Source organism: Hyperoodon ampullatus (assembly GCF_949752795.1).
Source record: "Hyperoodon ampullatus genome assembly, chromosome: 5".
In the NCBI taxonomy this organism is placed as follows: Eukaryota; Metazoa; Chordata; class Mammalia; order Artiodactyla; family Ziphiidae; genus Hyperoodon; species Hyperoodon ampullatus.
In genome coordinates this window covers 134,741,439-134,767,044 of record NC_136918.1, presented here as the reverse complement: position 1 = coordinate 134,767,044, position 25,606 = coordinate 134,741,439, and the positions used below count along the sequence as shown (strand labels likewise).

At 43.4% G+C, this 25,606-nt stretch overlaps 1 protein-coding gene across 1 annotated transcript; it reads right to left on the bottom strand.

Annotated features, from left to right (window-relative positions):
- Positions 1-1,576: 1,576 nt before the first annotated feature.
- On the bottom strand, positions 1,577-25,114 carry IFNAR1 (interferon alpha and beta receptor subunit 1; the record flags this gene model as incomplete). The annotated part of the gene is made up of 11 exons (XM_079705460.1): positions 1,577-1,816; positions 3,041-3,186; positions 3,678-3,828; positions 6,281-6,438; positions 6,547-6,746; positions 9,726-9,840; positions 10,736-10,877; positions 10,990-11,147; positions 15,510-15,691; positions 20,110-20,233; positions 25,042-25,114. The coding sequence occupies 11 exons, from the start codon at positions 25,112-25,114 to the stop codon at positions 1,577-1,579; spliced, it is 1,689 nt and encodes a 562-aa protein (XP_079561586.1).
- Between the last annotated feature and the right edge of the window lie 492 nt (positions 25,115-25,606).

Genomic DNA, 25,606 nt, shown 5'->3' with positions numbered 1-25,606 from the left:
GGATTCTGCAGCAGAGAACTGCCTCAGTGGGGATCCCTGGCCCATACTGTATTCTCCCCTGGGAGCTGGACCAAGGTCTAGGGAAGCACACAGTGTGCTCTGCAGAGGACGTGCTGAGCCTCACAGCCCTTCCCAGGGCAGCTGCTTTCAACCTTTTCTTCTACCCAGAAGACCACAGCGGACCATTGTGTAAATAAGACTGGCCTGCCGTGATGCTCTGGGTAGCTCCATCTCCCTTCCCTTTCACTGGTCCTTCTGCAACGACTGAAGCTGAGAACCCGGCCTCAGAGGCCACCAGAATTCCTACACTTCCCTCCTCCGCAGGATCTCCATGAATAATCCCAAATAGAGAATCACTTAAAAAAAAGCTATAGATGCCTTTGAAAGGCATTATATATTTTAAAAATTAGGTTTTCTTCCCAGGTACATTTCCTCCCACACCTTGATAATAAATAATTTGCATTTTCTTGAGTGCATGTAGGCTGAGCAGAAGGGGTACCTGAATACTTCCAGATGGCGTAGAGAAGCTGGCCTGGTGTTAGAAACGATACAGATAAGCCACAAAAACAAACCACCCTCAGGATGTTAGTAATCAACAGTTGATTACACACATTATTCTTATTTTTCGCTAAAGCCACCTGCTTCTTTCCTACTGAATTACTCTACTTCTTACTCTCTCTCTTCTCTCAGTACCATTTTCTGGTCCCAAGACTTCTTACATCCACTGTGACTAATGTCACATACTCCCATATCTTAAAAGATAATAGTAAGTTATCTACTCAGATAGTTTCCCATTTCTCTGTAATTTTAGTGATTATGCACTGTAATCAGAAGCTATTGTTCCAATGGTCTGAATCAGGAAGACTTCATGGACATATAGCAAAAGATTTTCTGGTTTTAATCCTAAACCCTAGAAGGGGTAGGTAACTGTGATGTAGAAGCCAGTGTAATTGGTAAAACGGATAGAATTCCCCTGAAAAAACTGTAAGGACCACACCATGTTTCTGGCATCTGCAGCTGTTTTCCAGAGTAAGCTACGTTTTCAGAAAACCAAGTGATGGTGGTATTCAGGCTTTTCTAAAGACATTTCCAAAGGGCCTACTTTCGTGTCCAAAGAAAAGACCAAATGTTCTAAATATGTCCTGAAAAATAACGGACTGTAATACTGGGATGGAGAAGCGACAGATGGTACATGCAGCAGCAGTGGCAGCACGGCGACGGTATCAGCTGATGGGAATGCAAGCGCCGCCCTTACCACACGACGGCACGCACGGTGGTGCTTAGGGGATCATTAGGAAGACAGAGGGCACCTTCTGGATTTAACTCCTCTCATCCAGGGCGGTCCCATGACAGGTCTTTCAAGACCTTACACATGGAGAAGAATGTAGAAAACTCTTCTCCAAATTCCTTTCAAATACTTAAGTGCTTGACTGTGTTTTTAGGACCTACGATCTGAAGATGCTCTTTCTTCCCCCACAAGCAAAGAGTCTCTTGCTAGTTACTGAGAGGAGCAAGGAGCCCAGGTTCCCACTGCAACTCCCGCGAGACCCCCTAATATCTTAGAGTTCATTCCTGGTCACACAGTTTCCTGTTGCAGAAGTTCTTCACTTATTTTACTTCCACTGTTTTCGTCTTCGTTAGAATAGTTTCCCGAATCTTGACTAGTTTGGGAATTGTACTTTTTGTGATCTTCATCAGTTGGATTAGTCTCTTCTATTACAGTAATAGTGTTTGCATTTTCAATTATAGAACATCTTTCCGTTTGTTCCTCAGAAGTGGAAAGGAGTAGATTCCTTACTGGCTGTGAAGAGAAATACTAATTCAAAAGGGAAAGAACAGAAACAGATTATTTAAAATCACAAAAATTAGTTTTCTAGTTCGAATAAGCTGTGGTTTCTTAAGTTATCTAGAAACCCTATCTTTTGACATTCATATTAAAAAGCAAGCTAAGAGCATATCGATTGCACTATAATGTTTGGAATAAGACCATCACTAGTGAGGTCATGTACATGTTAGTATTGTTTTTGGGAATTATATGAAGAGTCCCTGAGAAAGGTCCACTGTGCTATCAGGGGTGGGGAGTGGAAGAGTGTGGGTGAGGAAGGAAAGGGAGAGCACTGGGACTTGGGACATTTTATTTTATTTTATTTTATTTTATTTTTTGCGGTACGCGGGCCTCTCACAGGGAGAAATTAATTTTTCCCTGTCCCACTAAGAATAAAGAGCTATTGTAACTTGATAGTTTTAAGCTCTTTAAATAACAGCTCTGAATAGAAGAGTATATAGAAATGATATTAAAAAACTCAGGCATAAAAGAGTAAAACAGTTCATATTTATGGAACGTTTGTACAGTGTTAGGCCTTTCTGGTTTATCTCCTTTGGCCCTCCCAATTCTGCAGGATGGTACTACTGGCTCTGTTTTACAGTCTATGGGCACTTGCTCAAGTACCCTTAAGAGAGCTGCTCAAGTTCACAGAGCCAGTAAGTGCAAATACACTACAGCCCATCAACAATTCACCTTCAGGTCTCTAGCTCCAAAGCCTGGGGAACCTGAAACAGGGCAGGCAGCGTGGAAGCTGCTCCAGTGAACCCACCACCCCCAGGGTGGTGTCCACACTCTGGTCTTCACCACTCAGTGCCTTCACTAACTATGCCAACCAAAACACCAAGGTGCTGTGAAAGGAAACTTGTGTTTTGCTATTTCGTTTTCTGTGATTTTATCCACAGAATACAGTTTTTGCACTGATGATAATGTTTTAATCTTTTTGTGAATATAGACTTTCAGCGGTAAAACAAGTGCCACAGTAACCAAACTGCCAGAAAAATATGAGATTAAGGACACACCTTACTATTCCATGTTATATTCTATTAAATGACTGTTTCTAAAGTTAATTTTCTGAAACTCTGAAGAAAAAAACCCAAATCAGTCTGTATTATTTTCTGAATATCAAGAAAACACTTATATTCTGTTGAAATCAAACATATTTCCCATTCATTTTAAGAAAAATCCAGTTAACTGTTGAAAAGAAAAGTAACATACCTCATCTACAGCGGAAGGAGTTTTACTTGATGGGAAGAACACGTAATTGATGCATCTCAAGAGGACTTTCGCAACATAGATGACAACAATGAGAGAAAATAATGCGGTGCAGATGCCAGCTATAAGCCAGGTTTTGGAAGTATTTCCTAAAAACAAATAAATGGCGTTTAGCATCTATATAGGTTTTGACACACAAATACATTAAGACTGCTGACAGTTTGTGTGAAACAAATACAGCCACGTGAAAGGAAATATACATTCTATTAAATAATACCAACAATAACATAAAAAAATTCACAACTGAACTAATTAAGGGATTTCCACATAATAATTATATTAAGGATTCTATAAAAAATTAAAATAGTCTCATTAAATTCTAAGAGTCATAATAAAAGGAAATTAATTATGCAGATATGCATGAAATATAAAGCATGCAAAAACCACTGAACTAAGTTGAGTATTAAAAATATTTTCTAAAACTGGAAGGCTCGGCATGAAGTACTCACACAGTTCATGAAGAAATTATTCTCTATATGTTTGTGGTAAAAAGGAAATATTTTACAAGTTTCAATGAATTGGTTATTTTTATTAAGTCTTGTTACATTAAAAAAGAAAAGATACAATAAAAGGTTCTGACCTGGTTTTGTTTTCTCACACACAGTATCACTAAAAACACTGCTTTTATTCCACTTGTCATTCTCAGTGACTGCTCTGGCTTTCACACAGTATACAGTCAGCGGTTTCAAGTTAGGAAAAGTAAAATCAGTTCTTGTCTCTACAACTTTTCTCTATAAAAAATAAGTAAATCATTGATAAAATTTAGAACCCCAAGAAATTATATAGGGAATATCTATTTTCTGAATTCCTTAAATAGTCAAGCTAAGATTGGCCTCTCCCAAACACTTGGTATGTGTTTGAGAAATATAAATTTGTTTTGGACAACACATTATAACCAAATTCAAAAGTTAAACATGGCTGCTGCCAAAAAAAGAATATTTTCCTAAGACAACTCTAATTTATTTTATAAGTACATACTGGTTTGGTTTAATCACCATCATGTTATCTCTGTTTAGTGGCAGAACAATTAAGTGAAGAGGTTCTGGCCTCAAACTGCCTGTAGCAAGATATCACTCACAGCTACATGGCCTTAGGCAAGTTATTTAAGTTCCCTGGGACCTACTCCCAGATCTGTAAAGTGAGGACAATTATTACTCCTATTTGTATTCGTCAGCTATTGCCACAATAATGTTGTATAACAAAATATTACAAGGCCAACAAAATAATGTTGTGCAATGCTGTGTAACAAAACAGCCTGTGGCTCAAAAGATATTTGTTTTTCTTACTCGTGAGTGTCCCAAAGTGCCGGGGGAACACTCACGGAGGCCGTGGATCAGGTTTAGGTCTGCTCCACAGTCTCCTATCCGCCTGGGGCCAGAGACCACGTGGAGCTTGCTTTCCTCTTGACAAATGGGAGAAGCATGCATGCGCACTTAAGGCCTCTGCTCATACCACATCCACTCCCATTCCACTGTTTACAGCCTAGTATCAGGGAGGCAGTAACGAATATTCCATCCCAAGTATTTGCTGAATAGTAATTTAATCAATCAAACTGTCTGGCAGGGTTGAAGAATGATTGAGACGATTCATGTAAAATACTTAGTTCAGTACCTGATACACAATGAGTATTCAATAAATTTGACTTGTTATTACGATTGTAATTATTGATGTGTTAGCCAGCATAGGATGGCCAAAAAAAAAAAAAAGTTATTGAATCTACTATTTGTCAAGCAATGTGGTATTTTCATATATTTTACCTCATTTTAAACCTTATAAACATCCTTTCAAAAAAAATTAAGTTACAATGTAATATGTATAAAATGGATAACTAATGAGAACCTGCTGTATAGCACAGGGAACTCCATTTCGCTGTACAGTGGAAACTAACACAACAGTGTAAAACAACTATACCCCAATGAAAAACAAAAAAAAATTAAGTTACAATGACCACCACCACTTTAGAGGAGAGGAAACAAAGTTTTAGCAGTTAACCGCCTTGCCTAAGGTTACACAATTTGGGGGCTTGAGACACAAATTTAGATCTTTCTGATCTAGGGATGACTGAGAACTAACCATAGTGCTCAATAGGGCTAAATTCTGCTATGGTTACAGAGTGTTCAGATAGTTAAAATGAAACTAGCCAAGTCGGTGGAATTTTCTTAGATTTTCAACAGAAAATGAAGTTACAGAATTTACCAACTTATTTGCACAAGATTTTTAAAGGCTGATTCCTTGATTGTAATTCCACAGGGAAAAGTGATCTAGGAATAATGTGGATTATCTGATGTATATGAGTTTTGTCAGTGGTTTTTGAATTGTAGGGTTTAAACAAGTGTATCTCAACCCTTTTGTCATGACTACTCCCCTAAGGAGACTTTTTAGACCATTTTTTCCTAATCCCTCCCCCTTTACAAAGTTGAATAAGATTTTTTGGGTGAAGTTGAACACTCGAGGCAGGTTTTCCTCCTGGAGGGTCACGAACCACTGTAACAGCTAAGATTCTTTTGCGTCCTAAAAACCAATTTTTGCCCTCTTGGAGGTGCCCTACCCCCAGAGGATATTTGTCGATATCTGGAGGTATTTGGGGTTGTCAGAACTGGGAGGGAGCGCTACAGGCATCTAGTGGGTAGTGGCCAACGGTATTGCTAGCCATCCTATAATGCACAAGGCAGCTTCCACAACAAAGAATCAGCCAACCCAAATGTCAATAGCGCTGAGAAACCCTGGTTCACGAATACCTGAGAATCCTGTTAAAAATACAAATTCCTGAGTTCTACCCCCAGAGATTCTAACTGAGTAGGAATAAACTCAGGATCTGAATTTTAAAAACTAACTGGGGGGGGTGGGTACTTCCCTGGCAGTCTAGTGGTTAGGACTCCGAGCTTCCACTGCAGAGGGCACAGGTTCCATCCCTGGTCGGGGAACTAAGATCCTGCATGCCAGGTGGCGTGGCCAAAGAAACAACAATAACAACAACAACTAACTGGGGCCCAGATGCAGGTGGATCGTAACTCTTACTGTGTAAAACATGGGAAATGCTCATTTCTTCCTATTGTAAATATCTGAGTTAATCACATAGTCTTAAAGTTTAAAAATTTCCCTAGAATTTTAACTGCAAGCTTTGTTTACCCAAACCACAGTTATAACTCTAAATTATAAACCTATACTACATAGTCTTTTTACCTCAGCGTTTGAAGTGTTTTCCCGAAAAATAACTTCATAAATTAGCGGGTAAGGCTGGTTCACAGACTTGTTTTCAGACTCTTTTGGAGCACCGATAGAGATGTGCAGTGAGTCATCATTAATGGATTTCATGCTAATGACTGGAGGAAATATGATAGCTAGAAAAAATGTGTAAAGACACAAAGTTCAAATTAGACTAAAAAACAATTTTAAGAGTTCGCACCAAATTGGAGAATTACGATGTAAAGTAAAAACTATTGGCTTACTTTTCATTTCAGTATTAAATATTTTCTCTTCAGACCAAAAAGATGTGTTATTTCCATTAGATGCTTGTACACGGATACGGTGAATTCCTTCTGGGAAAACATTTTGAGGAATCACACAGTGGGTAGTTGCGACATCTTCACAGTTTGGTATTTGTTTCCATTTGTCTGAATGACTCCCAGGGATCCTTTTTAAAAACTCACTTTTAAGACAAATAAATGTTTTTTATTCCAAACACGTTAATTTAGTAAACATTTACTGAATACCTATAATACACTAGACACTCTGTTAGGGGCTAAGGTTACAGAGAGAAACGGTCCTCACCATCAGGAAACTCACAGGATGGTGGAAGAGACATGTTCACAAAAGAAAACCAAAGATCTTGCTCCAGAGTGTGATAAGGTAGTGGTGAGCTAGAGTTGGCTCGTACCGGTGCACAGAAACAACTGCTAAGTTTTTGGGAATGCTGCCAGCTAGTTGTTAAATACAGCCATTATTAAAAGTTAAGTTACATAAACTTACAAATAAATAAATTGTATTAAAAACAAAAGTAATAAATACTCAAAACTCATCTTGTCCTAATTATTTTCCTACATTTTATTATCTATGCTCAAGGCTATTTACGTCTATCGTGTCTATACAGCGGAAACGCTATATGACGGAGGGCTTACTGTGCATCTTCCCAGATGCATGTTCAGTGACATGCTGTTGGGAGCTTGACAGTGGCCGTAATAGGAGTAGTTATATTATAAAAACTGGCAAATGCTACAGATAAGGCTTTTCCCTTCTGGAAAGCCAGCTGCTAAATGTACCAGCACACCTGTGGGTAAGTGCTGTATCAGAGACACACACCAGTGTCCTAAGAGCAAGTCTGCACAGATTAAGACTGGGCCTGGAGAGGTTAAGTAAGCTGCTCGGAAACCAACAGCTCCAAGCATCTCAGTTCACGCCTGGAACTGTAACAGCCTCCTGACTTGTCCCCTTGTCTGTCTCGTCTCCTTAGTCCCGCTGCACCACACACAATGTGGCCACCTTCACCTTCCTCAAACACAGGCCTCACGTTACCCATCCCTCAACACAAAACTCCCAATGGCACTCAAATGCCTCCAGGGCAGTCTGAGGCTAAGCCTAAGCTTATGCCATCCTATTAATTCAATGTTCCCTCTCATTGCTCTGCCAGGCCCAAATGTTCTGTTACTCTCAAAGCAGATCCTCCCTTCTTGTCGGCAAAATTCCAAACTGGCCCCCCAAATTCCTACCCGCTGGTGCACAAGCCCTACATGATCCCCTCTGCCTCAGTGTGGGCAGGATCCATGAACTCTTCATTAGGTTACATTAGTTGGCAAAGGTGAAGGGATCTTACAAATGAAATCAAGGTCCCAAACCAGTTGACTTTGAGTTCATCAAATGAGAGTCTATCCTGGGTGGGCCTGACCTGATCAGATGAGCCCTTTAAAAGAGGGTCTAGAGGACAGAGATTCTCTCTCCTGATGGCCTCCAAAAAGCAGGTCACCATGAGTTCTGCAGCTGCAAGAAATGGATTCTGCCAACCACCACATGAGCTAAGGAGACAGCACGAGACAGCTTGTATGAGACAGCACCCCAGCTGACACCTGAACTGCAGCCTTGCGAGACCCCGAGCAGAGAACCCAGCTAAGCCACGCCTGGACTCCTGACCCAAAGTCACGGACAGATAATAAACAGTGTGTTTTAAGCTGCTAAGTTTGTGGTAGTTTGTTACAGAGCAATGGGAAATGAACAGCTCCTCGTTACCCCGACCTAATTTTGTCTCTTCCTATCCTGAGCTTTCCCCTGTGTGTAGCCCCTGCCCGGGATGCCCTCTCTTGTCATTTAAAAATATGTGACTCAGCAATCAAGGCCTGGTTCCCACTGCATCTCCTTCCAGAGGGCTTCTTTGGTCTCTCCAGCCCCATCCACCTTTACGTTTCCGACTTCTGTAACCCTTATAATCTGTACTCCACTCCTCAGTCCTAAATCACATTTTGCTATGCAAAGGCAGATAACTGCTTCGGATTTCTAGCACCATGTGTTTTATTCTGCTGTACCTTTACGACTCCTTCAGTGCTTTGTACAGTGTGCTAAGTACCCAAAAGAAACTTAGAGACCAGCCATCAGAAACCCCCATCCCTGTCTAGTCTGTGGCCCTACTGTTTAACATGCTTTTGAAAGTGAAGAATACATAAAAGACTCCTGTACAGTTTCCTGATCAGTGTGTGCGTGTGTGTGTATGTATATATGTATATCTGTAAGGGCGTGTATGACATGAAAGCGTTTATCATACAAACTGTTATTGCTTCGGAACTAACACCAAAGGGTTGAAAGTAATCAATCACAGCAGTATTGACTTCCCTTTTCCCTCATGTTTTCTGTGTCTTTCTAGTCTCTTTCCTCTCACTCTTCCCTTCCTGCTTTACCTATACTCGCCTTTGGTCCCTCTATTCCTCGATCCTCAGTATCTCTTTCTTTCCCGTCCCTTCTCTCCCCATAGTCCACTTCACCTTCCACTTGATTATCCTCTTCTCTTCTCCCTCTCTACTCCCCTACAGTTTTCCAACCAGTATAAACTATATGCAGTCCTCTTCCACTCATGTGGTGCTAAGCTTCACTCATATTTGGCTGGTCTCTACTCAATCACATAGAGCACAGTTCTCTCCAACTTTCTTAATTTCCCACTAAAGTAATCACTAAAAAATCTGCCAAAGCCACTAAAATAATCAAGACAATGGGAAGGCTAACTTGAATTGAACAAGACAGAGTGACTGGACTCAGATCATTTCAAGGACTCATGGAAGAAGTGGGTTCTGAAGAAAAGATCATGGCCATGTGTCAAGTACTCCAGATTGAGGAAATAGCACATGCAACTAGAATCACATCTTTAAAAAAAAAAAAAAAAAAAGAGAGAGCCGGTAAGAACACTAGATGTTATTAGAATATACCCATTTTACAACAAGTGAAGAAACTGAGGCCCAAAGAAGTTAAGTGATTAGCTCAATGACATCCTGGGACTAGAATTAAACACTCCAGTTCCAGTATATCACAACCACCTTTCCATCAGGCCACACGTGTGCACGGAGCAGCAGGTGGCTGAAGCAGAGTGAAAAGAAACCTAACAAACTGGGCAAAATAAACTGCAAAAGGACATTTATGGAATAGAACTTACTGGGACCACTGAGCTCGAAAAGTCGTGTTTTCATATGCGTAATCCCATTTAAGAACATAGACCTGATTTTCAGCATCGATTTGTATATTTTCTGGTGAAGGCACTTTATGTTTCTCTAGAAGACAAAGAGCACACAAAAAACACACACATTTTCTCTAGTGAGATGACAGATGGCTAGAATTCCTAACAGCATGAGCAAGAAGATAAAAGGCTTGAGTTTTATCATAATGATGTAACAGCTAAATAAGTTATGGTGTATATTCACACAAGGGAATACTATGCAGCCATTTAAAAGAATGTGATAGATCTATATGTGCCGACATAAAAAGAGAGCCTCAATATATTGGGTTAAACAAGCAAGTTTAAAATATATCTGGCAGGACCTAATTTTTTAATTTAAAAGACAAAACCCCCAAAACTGTAAGTCCAAGTATATACTTATATAAGCCCCGAAAAAAGTATGAAAGGTTGTACACAGACTGATGGTGATACTTATCTCTGGTAAATGGAATTTACCAGGGGGTCAGGAGGCAGGAGAGGAAACCTTTAAACCCTTCTATACTGTTTGATTTTAAAAACAAACTTATATTAAACTTATAATTAAAGTAATAAATCCAAGCTCCTGCCCTTAAACCTTAATTGTTGGCAAGATGTCACTGATTAAATGTATCAGGATGCTTTCATATTTTGACATTTCATCTATAAAGGTAAACGTTTTGGAAGACTAACTGTTCTTCTAGCAACTACCTCCCTTTCTTGTGGATTCTGAATAAAAACAGTTTTTTCATTAGAAAATACTTGGATTTTACACAAAATTTTCATTACTCTTTACTTGAGACAAAAATCCCAAATAACATTTGTTGCTTACGTAAATGTTGTTAGAATGCTTTTGTTTTAATGTCTATTAAACCATCACATACGCTTTAGCAACTATTGGAAAAATGCCAAAATTGATAGGTTGCCAATTTATATACATAGGTATTGAATCTGAAGCAAGACTTCCTCCTTACCTGTGGTGTTTATACAATACACTGGACTATAGAAACCAACTCTTCTTGGTGAACGTAGTTCTGCTTTAACTTTTAAACAGTAAGTAGTCTCTGGTGAGAGTTTGTAAATTTTATCTCTGGAATAAACAGTTTCAGTCCTTTCCTATAATTTAAAAAAAAAGAAGTCTGTTCTTTAAAAAAGTAAAAAGTCAAGTTTTAGAATGAATTCATGTCATTCTTCTCTCACATCAAACAAAGATAAAAATAACGCTTACTTCTAGACTTGACGAGTTTTTCCAGATAACTAAGCTATAAATAAAGCTGGAACGATCCATAGCCCACATGATACTATCTTTTGTCCCAGGAGGAGAGATGTTTATTATTATTGCCTTATCTTCAGCTTCTAAATGTACATCTAGAGGACCAATCTGAGCTGTAAAAATAAAAACATTTACTATATAAGTTCACTAATACAAGCCAAAACATTCATACAACAAACAATTCTAAGCACTTAATATGTGCCTGGCATATAAAATGGAGAAAATCTCTCATGGAGCTTACACTTTAGTGAGGGATGTGGCCAAAAATCCCAAATAAACAAATGCATATAATGTTATAAGGTCATGTGTGCTATAAGAAACAATGAAGTAACATAAAGGGACAGAGAATGGCAGCAAGAGCTGTCTTAGGTAAGTTCGTGAGCAGGAGGCTCCCCGAGACGTCTGAGCTGAGACCTGAACAAGGTGAGGGAGGCAGTCATGCAGGTCTCCAGGGGAAAAGCATCCCCAGCTGAGAGGGCACCAAGGGCAGAGCCCCTGAGATGGGAGTGTGCTCACCATCTTCAAGAGACAGTAGGGGGCGCTCGAATGGCTGAGTGGTAGAAAATGAGATCTGAGAGGCAGCTAGAAGCCAGGTAACAGGCAGAACTCTGTAGTCTGAGCCTGTAGTCTCTGGAGGACTGCTGAGACCTGATTCACATCCGGGAAAGATCACCCTGGTTGATGTGTGAGGAGGCAGAGAAGCTACTGCAGCAGTTCGAGTGACAAACGGAAGTGGCCTGGCGAAGGCTGGTAGCAGGGGTGGAAGTGAGAAGGGATCCGATTCAGGATATACTTTGAAGGTTGATCACTCAGAATTTGTTGACGGACTGGATGTTGCATGCGAGAAAGAGATGTCAAAGGTGACGCCAGGGCTCTTGGCCTGAGCAAATAAATAGGTGATGTCATTAACCGAGATGAAAAACACTGCAAGAAGAGCAGGTCTGGAGGGGGAAAATCAAGAGCTCTGTTTGGCCATTTTAAATTTGAGACGACTTGTAGACCTCTAAGTAGAGATGCTGAATAGAGAGCTGGTGATATGAGTCTAAGGTAAGGGGAAGGAATGGGGCTGGAGAGATACAATTTGGGGAGCCAAGAGCACAGATGATGTTGAAAGCCATACGATTCCTGGTGGAGGGTGCGTAGGAGAAGAGCTTCAAGGACCAAGCCCTGCAGCTGTCCAACATTTAAAGGTCTGGGGGATGAGAAGAAACTGACAAAGGAGCAACCAAAGAGCAGCGGGAGAGCCAGGAAAGAGCAGCGCCCTAGAGATCAGAGATGGAAGGGTTCCAGGAAGGGAGTGAGGATCACGCCGACGCCACAGGGGAACTGGGCCGGAAGAGGACGGGGAATCCACTAGGCATTGTGGAGGTCACGGTGACCTTGGCCAGAGTAGTTTTAGGGTAGTGATGGGGAACAAAGCTCAAATGGAGAGGGCTGAAGAGGGCGTAGGAGGAAAAGTGTACAGAGAGGGGGTACAGATCATTCTTGTGTGAGGTTTGGTATAGGGCAGTGGTTCTCAAACTGTTTGGTCTTGGGACCCCTTTACACTCTTAGAGAAACTGAGGGTCCTAAAGAGCTTTTGTCTACATGGGCTATGTCATGGAATATTTGGCATATTAAACATTAAAATTGATAAAAATTTAAAATATCAATTCATTAAAAAATAGTAATGATAAAACCCACTACGTGATAAAAAATATTTGTGATAAAAAATGACTATATTTCCCAAAACAAACAAGCCAAAAAGCTTAGTGAGGAAAGTGGTGCTATTTCACATTTTGTTCAAATCTCTTTAATGTCTGGCTTAATAAAGAAGGCAGCTGTGTCTCACACCTACTTCTGCATTCAGTCAGTCACCATTTCACATCAAACAGCCTCTAGAAAACTCCAGAGTACACTCACGAGAGAATCAAAATGAAAAAGATAAGTAAGTCTTAGAATTATTAAGAAAATAGTTTGGACTTTATAGACCTCCTGAAAGGGTCTTGGAGACCACACGTTGAGAACAACCACTATAGCAGCGGTCCCCAACCTTTTTGGCACCAGGGACCAGTTTTGTGGAAGACAGTATTTCCACAGATTGGTGGGGGCGGCGGTGATGGGAGGGGATGGTTCAGGTGGTAATGCAAGCAGTGGGGAGCGGTGGGGAGTGGTGGGGAGCGGTGGGGAGCGGTGGGGAGCGGTGGGGAGAGATGGGGAGCGGTGGGGAGCGGTGGGGAGCGATGGGGAGCGGTGGGGAGCGGTGGGGAGCGGTGGGGAGCGGTGGGGAGTGGTGGGGAGCGGTGGGGAGTGGTGGGGAGAGATGGGGAGCGGTGGGGAGTGGTGGGGAGAGATGGGGAGAGATGGGGAGCGGTGGGGAGAGATGGGGAGCGGTGGGGAGAGATGGGGAGCGGTGGGGAGAGATGGGGAGCGGTGGGGAGTGGTGGGGAGCGGTGGGGAGTGGTGGGGAGTGGTGAGGAGAGATGGGAAGCGGTGGGGAGAGATGGGGAGAGATGGGGAGCGGTGGGGAGTGGTGAGGAGTGGTGGGGAGAGATGGGAAGTGGTAAGGAGAGATGGGGAGTGGTGGGGAGCGGTGGGGAGTGGTGGGGAGCGGTGGGGAGCGGTGGGGAGCGGTGAGGAGAGATGGGGAGCGGTGGGGAGTGGTGGGGAGCGGTGGGGAGTGGTGAGGAGAGATGGGAAGCGGTGGGGAGAGATGGGGAGCGGTGGGGAGAGATGGGGAGTGATGGGGAGCGGTGGGGAGCGGTGGGGAGTGGTGGGGAGCGGTGGGGAGCGGTGGGGAGCGGTGGGGAGTGGTGAGGAGAGATGGGAAGCGGTGGGGAGAGATGGGGAGTGATGGGGAGAGATGGGGAGCGGTGGGGAGTGGTGGGGAGCGGTGGGGAGTGGTGGGGAGTGGTGGGGAGAGATGGGGAGCGGTGGGGAGAGATGGGGAGCGGTGGGGAGTGGTGGGGAGCAGTGGGGAGTGGTGGGGAGCAATGGGGAGTGATGGGGAGTGGTGGGGAGAGATGGGGAGCGGTGGGGAGAGATGGGGAGCGGTGGGGAGTGGTGGGGAGCGGTGGGGAGCGGTGGGGAGTGGTGGGGAGCGGTGGGGAGCGGTGGGGAGTGGTGAGGAGAGATGGGAAGCGGTGGGGAGAGATGGGGAGCGGTGGGGAGTGGTGGGGAGCGGTGGGGAGCGGTGGGGAGTGGTGAGGAGAGATGGGAAGCGGTGGGGAGAGATGGGGAGCGATGGGGAGAGATGGGGAGCGGTGGGGAGTGGTGGGGAGCGGTGGGGAGTGGTGGGGAGTGGTGGGGAGAGATGGGGAGCGGTGGGGAGAGATGGGGAGCGGTGGGGAGTGGTGGGGAGCGGTGGGGAGTGGTGGGGAGCAATGGGGAGTGATGGGGAGTGGTGGGGAGAGATGGGGAGCGGTGGGGAGAGATGGGGAGCGGTGGGGAGTGGTGGGGAGCGGTGGGGAGTGGTGGGGAGCAATGGGGAGTGATGGGGAGTGGTGGGGAGAGATGGGGAGCGGTGGGGAGAGATGGGGAGAGATGGGGAGCGGTGGGGAGTGGTGGGGAGCGGTGAGGAGTGGTGGGGAGCAATGGGGAGTGATGGGGAGTGGTGGGGAGAGATGGGAAGTGGTAAGGAGAGATGGGGAGTGGTGGGGAGCAATGGGGAGTGGTGAGGAGTGGTGGGGAGAAATGGGGAGTGATGGGGAGTGGTGGGGAGAGATGGGGAGCGGTGGGGAGAGATGGGGAGCGGTGGGGAGTGGTGGGGAGCGGTGGGGAGTGGTGGGGAGTGGTGAGGAGAGATGGGAAGCGGTGGGGAGAGATGGGGAGAGATGGGGAGCGGTGGGGAGTGGTGAGGAGTGGTGGGGAGAGATGGGAAGTGGTAAGGAGAGATGGGGAGTGGTGGGGAGCGGTGGGGAGTGGTGGGGAGCGGTGGGGAGCGGTGGGGAGCGGTGAGGAGAGATGGGGAGCGGTGGGGAGTGGTGGGGAGCGGTGGGGAGTGGTGAGGAGAGATGGGAAGCGGTGGGGAGAGATGGGGAGCGATGGGGAGAGATGGGGAGCGGTGGGGAGTGGTGGGGAGCGGTGGGGAGTGGTGAGGAGAGATGGGAAGCGGTGGGGAGAGATGGGGAGTGATGGGGAGAGATGGGGAGCGGTAGGGAGTGGTGAGGAGAGATGGGGAGTGGTGGGGTGAGGTGGGGAGTGGTGGGGAGCGGCAGATGAAGCTTCTCTCGCTCGCCCGACACTCATGACACTCACCTTCTGCCGTGCAGCCTGGAGTGGAAGGGGTGGTTTGGGGACCCCTGAACCGTAGGGAAAGCAGGAAAATGATGCCATAGCAGGAAGGAGATACTGGTTTAAGGGAATCCTTGTTTGTTTGTTTGTTTGTTTTTAAAGATGGGAGACTTTATATCATGCAAATGAATGGGCTTGGGAAGAGAGTTGTTCTGGCAATATTTAATAAAGAATACAATGTAATTCAGCTGGCAACTTCTTACCTTTTTGAAATGGTATAAATGGCGTAACCTCATGCCATTGAGAAGTGTTGTTTCCTTTTTCTGCTCTTATGCGCAATTCAATTTCTTCATAAACATTTTTAAGCTTGACTGAAGAAAAGTTGCATTCGGTACTAGTAATATGCTGACACCCAGGCAATTTCTTCCAATTATCCATCCCTGGTCTTCAAGATAAAAAAGCAAATGAATGAATGAACATTATAAATACAAGAGTGACAAACATGTTTTCTACTTACATTAACATTATAAAGCTAGTGTAAGTAGTTATTTCTTCTACTTGAGTTAATGTCCTGACAATATTTTTGTGTGTAACATTTTACTCTTTTTCAATACATATATACCAAATTATTATTTATACAATGGAATAATTCTGACATATAGTTAACTTTTTAATGTAAAAAATCCTAATGCATTAGGATTTCAAAGAAGCAGAGAAAGGAAGAACCTATAAGATAAAAGTGGACTTACTGTTGGCTTTGTTAAAGATAGTTGTGTGACTTTTGGCCAACTACTTTGTATTCTGGATCCTCTGTTCCTTACTGAAAATTTGGGAAGTGGATTTGATGATTCCCTTCTGACCTCTCCCTATGAAGAGATTTACTAACCCTAAGGAAGACCTCAGAATCAGTATGGTTTGAGAATTTCCTCTGCTCTTCTCAAAACCAAACCATTCCTTCTGCCTACTGATCTCTATAATTCCTTTGTTACATGACTAGAAATAAAGAACTTAAAATGTTAACATGAACTAACAAACTTCTCAATGTGGATTTAGTCAATTAAAAAGTTTGAGTGAGGGCTCCCCTGGTGGCACAGTGGTTAAGAATCCGCCTGCCCATGCAGGGGACGAGGGTTCTATCCCTGGTCTGGGAAGATCCCACATGCCATGGAGCAACTAATCCCGCGAGCCACAACTACTGAGCCTGCGTGCTGCAACTACTGAAGCCCGCACACCTAGAGCCTGTGCTCCACAACAAGAGAAGCCACCGCAATGAGAAGCCCGTGCACCGCAATGAAGAATAGCCCACGCTCGCTGCAACTGGAGAAAGCCCGCGTGGAGCAACAAAGACCCAACACAGCCAAAAAAAAAAAAAAAAAAAGTCACCAATAATATACACTACCATATACACTTCATTCCTGGCGAGTTTCCCCTTCTTTACCTATCTGAGCTTTGAGATTAGAGTTGGCATTAATAATACCTTGATTTAAATGCAAATCTTCCTGAGAAACTCCTCCACAACAGAATCTATTTTTTTTAATCCAGACTTTAAAAATCTAAACCAAAAATTCAGATTGTTTTTCCCCTCAAATGTCATTTATTAGAAAATATAATTCCAGAGAAATTAGGAGATTAAGGAAGTCTGGGAAGTGGGTACGGTACGCAGACCTCTTTAAATCAGGTGCATAGAGGGTCAAAATAAAATGAGCTCCAGGCAAAAAGCCAGTAAAGCATTTCTGGTCCATTTATATGGAGAACTTTTATTATACTCAACAGAAAACCTTATAAAAAAATTTAAAACTAAGCCTTGATATGGTTTTAACCCACCCTCACTCTTTACATCTGTCTTTCCTGCTCCAGGAGATGCAGATGCCCACTCTATTACAACTGCTTTTGCATGTAAGGGAGCTACTACAGTGGTAGCTACTTTTATATTTTCTTAAAAGAACAAACAAACTTTATCATATACAGTGTTTAGATCAAAACAGAAATATAACTTGAAAATAAATGTGTAACCAATAGAAAATTCATTTCATAAAACCAGTTTCATAATAAAACTTCATGCCATCTTTGTCTCTCCTATTCACTAATGTATTCCAAGTACCCAGAAGAGTGTTTGGCATAAAAGGCATTCAATGTTTGTTGAATGAAGACTGCACACGTCATAATACATTTTATTTATTTTAACTAAATACATTCATTTATTTAGTTAATTAATTTATTTTCATTTTTGGCTGTGTTGGGTCTTCGTTGCTGTGCGTGGGCTTTCTCTAGTTGCAGCGAGCGAGGGCTACTCTTCATTGCGGTGCACGGGCTTCCCATTACGGTGGCTTCTCTTGTTGCAGAGCACGGGCTCTAGGTGCGCGGGCTTCAGTAGTTGTGGCACGGGGGCTCAGTAGTTGTGGCTCGTGGGCTCTAGAGCGCAGGCTCAGTAGTTGTGATGCATGGGCTTAGTTGCTCCGTGGCATGTGGGATCTTCCCGGACCAGGGCTCAAACCTGTGTCCCCTACATTGGCAGGTGGATTCTTAACCCACTGTGCCACCAGGGAAGTCCCCATAATACGTTTTAGATATAAGTCACAAACACTGACATCTTAGATAAGCATATGTTCTACAGGCACTGGTATCCCAGTAGCTTATTTATGTGTCTGTGTATCATTTATCACCATTGATATTTCTAATGTTCTGAGAAACACTATATGGAAAAAAATATCTGTCTGCTGCCGATATTAACTACACTTTGGTTGATCACGTTCTCCACACCACTGTTATGTACACTTGATACACAATTGTGTAACACTCATAATAGCCTTCCGAGTTAGATGCTTCATCACTGGGGTGTCCCAGGCCAGTCGGCCTGGGACTGTCCTGGTTTAAGCTTATTGTTCCAGCTTATCTAAAATCAAGTGCTTCTGTTCACTCCCAGAAGTATCCTGGTTTGAATGATAAATTACATATGATCATACTAATTTTTTATCTTTACTTAACACATAAGGAAACTGTGACAGAGAGAATAAGTAGCAGAGGATAGATTTAAACCCAAGCAGCCTGGCTCAAGTTCATATAACACTACACCACACTAACCGCTAAACTGGCTCCCCAAACTTGTGACCTGGCATGTTCTTACAAGGCAATTGTTTATGAAGCTAGCAGAATAAACAGTAGAGAACAGAATAGAGAAAGAACACACTGAAATAGTGCATTGGATACTAAAGTCAGAACCGACAGATTATCATGAACTGGAGAATTCAGTAGAAGTGACAGAACGTGTGAAGGAACAAGAACACGAGAGCACCGTCTATGGCTCTGTTCTTTATTACTAGGGTAATTTTATTTTATTTTATTTATTTTTATTTATTTATTTTTTAATTTAATTTAATTTTTTTTTGTGGCTACGTTGGATCTTCGTTGCTGCACGCAGGCTTTCTCTAGTTGCGGCGAGCGGGAGGCCACTCTTTGTTGCGGTGTGGGGCTTCTCATTGTGGTGGTTTCTCTTGTGGAGCACAGGCTCTAGGCACACGGGCTTCAGTAGTTGTGGCGCACGGGCTCAGTTGCTCCGCGGCATGTGGGATCTTCCTGGACCAGGGCTCGAACCCATGTCCCCTGCATTGGCAGGCGGATTCTTAACCACTGCGCCACCAGGGAAGCCCCTCAAGGGTAATTTTAAATAAAGGAATCTGAAATAATCTCTATTATACCTAAAATAGTTGTTTCATAACAACATTCTGAACTAAGGCAAAGAACAAATTTGGTAACAAAACTCAAAGTTCAATTTAAAGAAAATCTCTAAAGATGAAAACTGTTAAATTATCGGCTCTGAGAAAAGCCACATATGTGTGTGTGTGTGTATGGGTATACATACATATGGTTGACCCTTGAGCAACATGGGTTTGAACTGTGTGAGCCCACTTACACGCAGATTTCTTTCAATAAATACACGTTACAGCACTACACGATCTAGGGTTGGTTGAATCCACAGATGCATAACCGCAGATATAGAGGGCCTACTGTAAAGTTATACTCAGATTTCCGACTGCATGGGATGGGGGTGGGGTGGGGTGACCATCCCTAACCCCCGCCATTGTTCAAGGGTCAACTGTATATACACACACAAATTACTAACCATCAACTGGAGAACAACCGGGCTGTGGCTGAAGTGGTGGAATCCTGGTTCTAGAGGTCCTACACCCTGTTTCTTCACTGCCTGATTCCCTGCCTGCTCTTTCTTGGACAGGGATCATGGTTAGCAGACAGGGTCCCAGAACCCAAAGCAAAGTACTATACTTCCTGAGTGGTATTTCCTTCTGTAACCCCTTCGTCCACAACTCCCTGTCTGCCTATCCTCTTGGCAATCATTAAGCAGAAAGTTAGCACTAGGGAAAAGGCAGAAACACCAGAAACACTGAGTCTGTGGGAAGGCAGGGTCCAATATACTGATGTTTATAAAGTGTATCTAGAATTAAAACCTTGTGTATGATGGAGACAAGAGGAAAGCCTGACCACAGAAGCCTATTCCAAGACCGTGGCTAGGCCTTTAGGGGCACTCTCCCATATCCTCAAGGTATGCTTTAGGTCAGCCCCTAATTTATATTTAAAGAAGTTGGAGCATACAGAACAGAGAAGGTATGGCTGTGGACTACAGAAATTGTCTGCTAGCCTCGTCCCCAAAATCTCTTGCTTCAATACCCAAAGATGAATTTGATTGAGTCTCTATTTGCAGAAATGAAGTTATAAATATTATGCAAAATAGCCATATAGTTTCTTTAAAAAAATGGAAAAACCAAATGTTTCCTAAATCTTAAAAAAAAATTTATGGTGTTAAAATGGTAAAAATTATTCAGCAAATCAATAAGTAGAGTAACGTACATTTTATACTCTGATGAAAAAGTCACATTCCTGACAGACTCACTGCTGCTGTTCCACTTCAGGATAAAGCTGTCATCAATGATGCAGACCCTGCCATTTTCAGGAGATTTTAGATTTGTTCCCCCTGTCAAGGCAATAAGAAAGAAGATAGTTATACATATATACTTATATACATACTATAGATATTTTATATATTTTAAAATGTTATTCTTCACATCACTGATTGGAGAATGAATACATTTAAATATAAAATATAAAAGTTAAGTATATACAAAAATCTAAAAAAACCTAGTGCTTGCTCTCAGGATGGGGAGGGTGCTAATTATTTCTATCTCTGCATTCGAGAGAGTTGGTTGAGTTTTTAAAATCTATAAAAAGCAAATATTATATATCAATTATATCTCGATAAAGGTAGAAAAAATAAATCATAAAAAGGTAAGCATTGTCTTTTAATTCGAAAAAAAAGTCTCTGTATAAAAATAGTATTTTTCTTTGGTCTTAGAAGTGATACTGATGTAAAGGATACAGGGTTGGACTGCTTAACAGCCTCAATTTGGTTTCGCATACTATGTTCAGAGAGGGATATACTCCGATAGAGAGCTGAACAGATGTGGTTTCAGAGCTGACAACTATTCATAGGAACCAAACATTCACATAACAAAATCGATAGAGATATAAAAGTTTATCACGTCACCCAAGCCCTACAGGAACCTGAAAAGGTCTTGACCACTGAATGTATCAAGTCTGAACCCTTCTGTTTATTTTTAAGGACTTCCATCTAGAGACCTATTTTATTTCTTATGCTTTTTTTAAAAACTGAAGTGTAGTTGATTTACAATATTGTGTTAGCTTCAGGTGTACAGCAAAGTGATTCAGTTTTATATAACATGTTGCAGATTATTTTCCATTTTAGGTTATCACAAGATACTGAATATAGTTCCCTGTGTTATACAGTAAACCCTTGTTGCTTATTTATTTTATGTATAGTAGTTTGTATCAGTTACTCCCATACCCCTAATTTATAACCCCGCCTTGCCATTTCTTTTTTTCCCCCCCTTTATTTCTTATACTTCTAGTACAAATCTTCCACCAGTTGGATGCCCTCTCTTCTGATTTTTCCTTTTTGGCCCCTCCAAATAGCGTTTCTCTTCCTCTCTGACCACCCAAATCCTCCAAGACCCAGCTCAAGTTTGCCCCCTAACAGAAAACCTTCCTCAAATACTGCAGCTCATGCCAACCTTGCTCTTTCTTTACACGTTGCATCATGAATCTGCACCACTCAATTTCACACTAAAGTAGATGTACTCAGCACAGTACCCGACATCTAACAGGCTCTCAAAACTTGCTGATTGAAGATGTCTTTTAAAAAATTGCTTCTTTGGGACTTCCCTGGTGGCGCAGTGGTTAAGAATCCGCCTGCCAATGCAGGGCACACGGGTTTGAGCCCTGGTCCGGGAAGATCCCACATGCTGCGGAGCAACTAAGCCCGTGAACCACAACTACTGAGCCTGCGCTCTAGAGCTCGCGAGCCACAACTACTGAGCCCGCATGCCACGACTACTGAAGCTTACGCACCTAGAGCCCGTGCTCCACAACAAGAGAAGCCACCGCAATGAGAAGCCCGTGCACCGCAATGAAGAGTAGCCCCTGCTCGCCGCAACTAGAGAAAGCCCGTGCGCAGCAACGAAGATGCGACGCAGCCAAAAATAAATAAATAAAATAAATACATTTATTTTAAAAAATTGCTTCTTTATGTTCAACACAACCTCCAACCAGACTGGAAGTTCCTTAAGGCAAGGTATATATAGCTTCATACTTAACCTGCATTCTTCAGAGTCCTCAGACTAATGCTGAGTTCACAGGAACTTTTTCCATATCACAAAGGACTGATCTTTCATGATGATAAATTACAATTTTTAAAAGACCAGCTTTTAAGTTTACTCTTTTCCCTGCAATATTTCTAGCCCTTACTTCTGCTTCAGGACAAGGATGTTATCTCCTCACAGACTTTCTACTAAAGAGGTCCTTGTATAGAACTTTTATTTATTGGGATTGCTGCCTCTACTTTCCAGTTAGAGATATTACGGTATGGAGTCAAAAGGGGAGACATCTGAGGAAACATTTTCTGATTTTTCCTTTTAATTTGGGGAGGCACTCATTGAGTCTCCCCACCCACATTTTCTATTTTACACCCCTATTCTCTGAGACTTCATCACCGAATAGAATGACTCCCCTGTATCCCACTCTAAACTTAATCCCCATCGCAGTTGTTGGAATTTTAGAGATTCTATGCAGCCAAAGGACAGTGACTGGGTTTATGGGGTTAACAAAAGGTCTGATGGCATTTGTAGTCTCCAGCCCAGAATATTCTAATTCTAGTAATTCTGGGCCCTGAGATAGGATGCAGCAATTTGATACCGGGGGTAGAGCCAGGTATTTCCTCAGAGATGACATCCTTCTGCTACTAAGGGAAGGAGACCCTGGAGTTAGAGGCATCTTGGCATTTGGGAGACAAACAAATAATTGACTGATAAATGGACAGGGACTTGGAAATAGTTATTAAATAGGATTTTAGAGTTCATAGATTTTGTTCTATTAGTATTAGCAATATCCCTTTGATAATAGTTTATTTCAACCTTTAGCATGTAAAATATATAAAAGGGTACTTAATCCAATATTTCTATTTATACAGTTGGTTGCTTCAACCCTTCACATTCATATTGATGACTAGAAATGGTTTATTATATATATACATTTTTAGTATTTATTTATTTATTTGGTTGCGCTGGGTCTTAGTTGCGGCAGGTGGGCTCCTTAGTTGTGGCTCATGGGCTCCTTAGTTGCGGCTCGCCAGCTCCTTAGTTGCAGCACATGGGCTCCTTAGTTGCAGCACACAGGCTCCTTAGTTGTGGCATGCAAACTCTTAGTTGCGGCATGCATGTGGGATCTAGTTCCCTGACCAGGGATCGAACCCAGGCCCCCTGCACTGGGAGTGCGGAGTCTTATCCACTGCGCCACCAGAGAAGTCCCATGGTTTACTATATTTTTTAGTCTGACATAAATCCAGACACATACATCTATACAGATATAAATTTCCTCCCATATTTTGGATAGTTTTCTTAGCCTAGGATCCCGGAGTTGCATTTACTAGGTTTGAAAGTATGAACAGTTTGATGATTTTGAAACATAGAGCAACATTATGATCTCAAGTTAGGGTTAACATTTCATTTAGTTTTCAACATTGCTATTCCTTTGAGAAAAAAGTAGATTAGTTAATTGAAAGATAACTAAGCCCTTAACATATAGGTGGATAATCAAGAACTAAATTGTGTGACCTTTAGAAAAAGTCTAGCCTTAGGCCTCAGGGCTTTGAGGCCAGATTCTCAGGGTTTGATTTCCTCCTAAAGCACTGGCTAGCTATATGGCCTCAGTCCACTCCTCTGTAAAATGAGGATAACAGTGCCCAGCTTTGTTCTGAAAGCTAAATGAGTTCATACTTTTAAAACACTAAGAGTAGTGCCTGGTACACAGTTAAGAGGGCAATAAATGCCAGTTGTATATGAAGTTTATTTTAGCTCTCCTCTAATCTAGATTAAAATTGTGATCTTAATGAACACCCTCCTGGAATGTTAATTTTACATGAAAATTCTGGGGAAAGTTTTTTTATATGGAAGCAAACATGAGTTTAAGACAAAATTTTCATGAACAAAAGACTCCAAAGAAATTACCAGGGGTTATACCAGGACCCTAGTACCCATATACTATATATCATGTATGTGGAAGAGTTTGAGAAATAGGTGTGAAACAGAATAAAGGAAACATCATTTAAAATGAAGTCAGGAGGCCAGAAGCTGGAGCCTTCATGCACTTTCACTCACCATCAATTCCAGACCCCAGGAGGAAGAATTCTCCTCTGCCAGCAACAAGCCCAGCCAATGGGAAAAGCAGCACCATCCTGAACTCTTGCTTTCCTCCAATGGACTTTCTCTCAAAACAGCCCCACCCAACTTCCTCCTTTTTCTCTATAAAGTAACCTTCTCTTTTTGTTGCTGGAATTGCCTAAGGTTTTTGACCTAACTTGCTTGTCCCAAATTGCAATTCCTCTGCTATTCTGGAAGAAACCCATTATGCTAGTAAAATAACTAACTGGCTGTTTTATTTTTTAGGACAAGATAGATAGGATACCATGTACCCCAGAAAATAAGGATATGCTTTGCTAAACAAACAGGTGTTTTAAGCCCACTAGACAGCCTCACCAACTCCGGGATTCCTGCTCTCAGCTGCTAGGCCCTGTTTGTCTTTGGGCCTACAAAGACAAAGGGGGGACACCGAGTCCCCCTTCTCGCTACAAAGTCAACCGTATGATAGGTACCATTCCTCCATGCATCCCAGCTAAGTTAAGAAAGGCAGCAAATTAGCTTGGTGGCTCCCAGCCTTTGTATTTTTCTTTTATTATTATTTTTTATTAGATTGTACGAATCCTGAGGGCAGAGAAATGCTTGCAAACCTTATCCCCCTCCCACATGGGACCAAGTAACTGTTTACTAAATTGAAGAAACAGCAGCACATAGCTCGTGGCTAAAGCCTTGTTTATTATTAAAAAGTCCAGTCGAGCTGCCGGATTTTTCGAAACAAACTCGACACCAAAGCTCTCCCACACCCAGCCCCGCGGGGTAGGAGCCCAGGCAACAGGCACAGGGCGTAAGGAATGGCGAGGAGGGCGCCCCCAAGCAAGCGGTGTGGAAAGATCTTGAACATCACTTTCTCTCGTTTAATTTTTGAGCCCAAGTCGGTTTCAATGTGAGCGCTGCGACCACGGACAACCAGAGGTCTCCCAGAGAGGACCTCTGTCCCTCCCGGGTCCGAGGTTTCCCACGCCGCCGCTGTCCAGCTTCGCGCCCAGCCCCCGCCCCAGGGAACCCTATCTCTCACCTGAGGCTGCGGGCAACACCCACGGCGCCCCAGCGACCAGCATCAGGGTCGTCGCGCCCAGGAGCGCGAGCATCGTCCGCGGGCCGCCGGCAGCCCTCCTGTCACATCTTCTGCCACCGCAGGTAGGACGAGGCGGCGCGAAGGAAGGTTGGGCGCACTGTCTGTCCCCCGGCCTGTGCCCCAAGCTCACCGAGCCCACTTCCGCGTCGCCCCGCCCCGCTGCCCAACGATTCCCGCGCACGCGCTGTCCCTTCTGCGCGCGTGCCACCGTCCGCCTACGCGCGTGGGACACCGGTGGGCAGCCCAGCCTCCGCTGCCCTCTCTCCGACCCCTCTTTCCGCCCCGAGACTGCACACTCGCGGTGCACCCTCGGGTTCCGGGAAGACCGTGTCTAACCGGAGGCCTTGACCACCCCCCCCGCGGCAGGAACGCGGAACTTTGCCAGTGCGTCTGCGCAAGCCTCGCGGCCTGGCGTCCGCTCCTCCGTCCTCCCTGCCCCGTCATTTCCCGCTAATAGCAGCCGGAGGCCACTGTCGGGCGCTCTCGTCCCTCGCCCTCCCCGGCC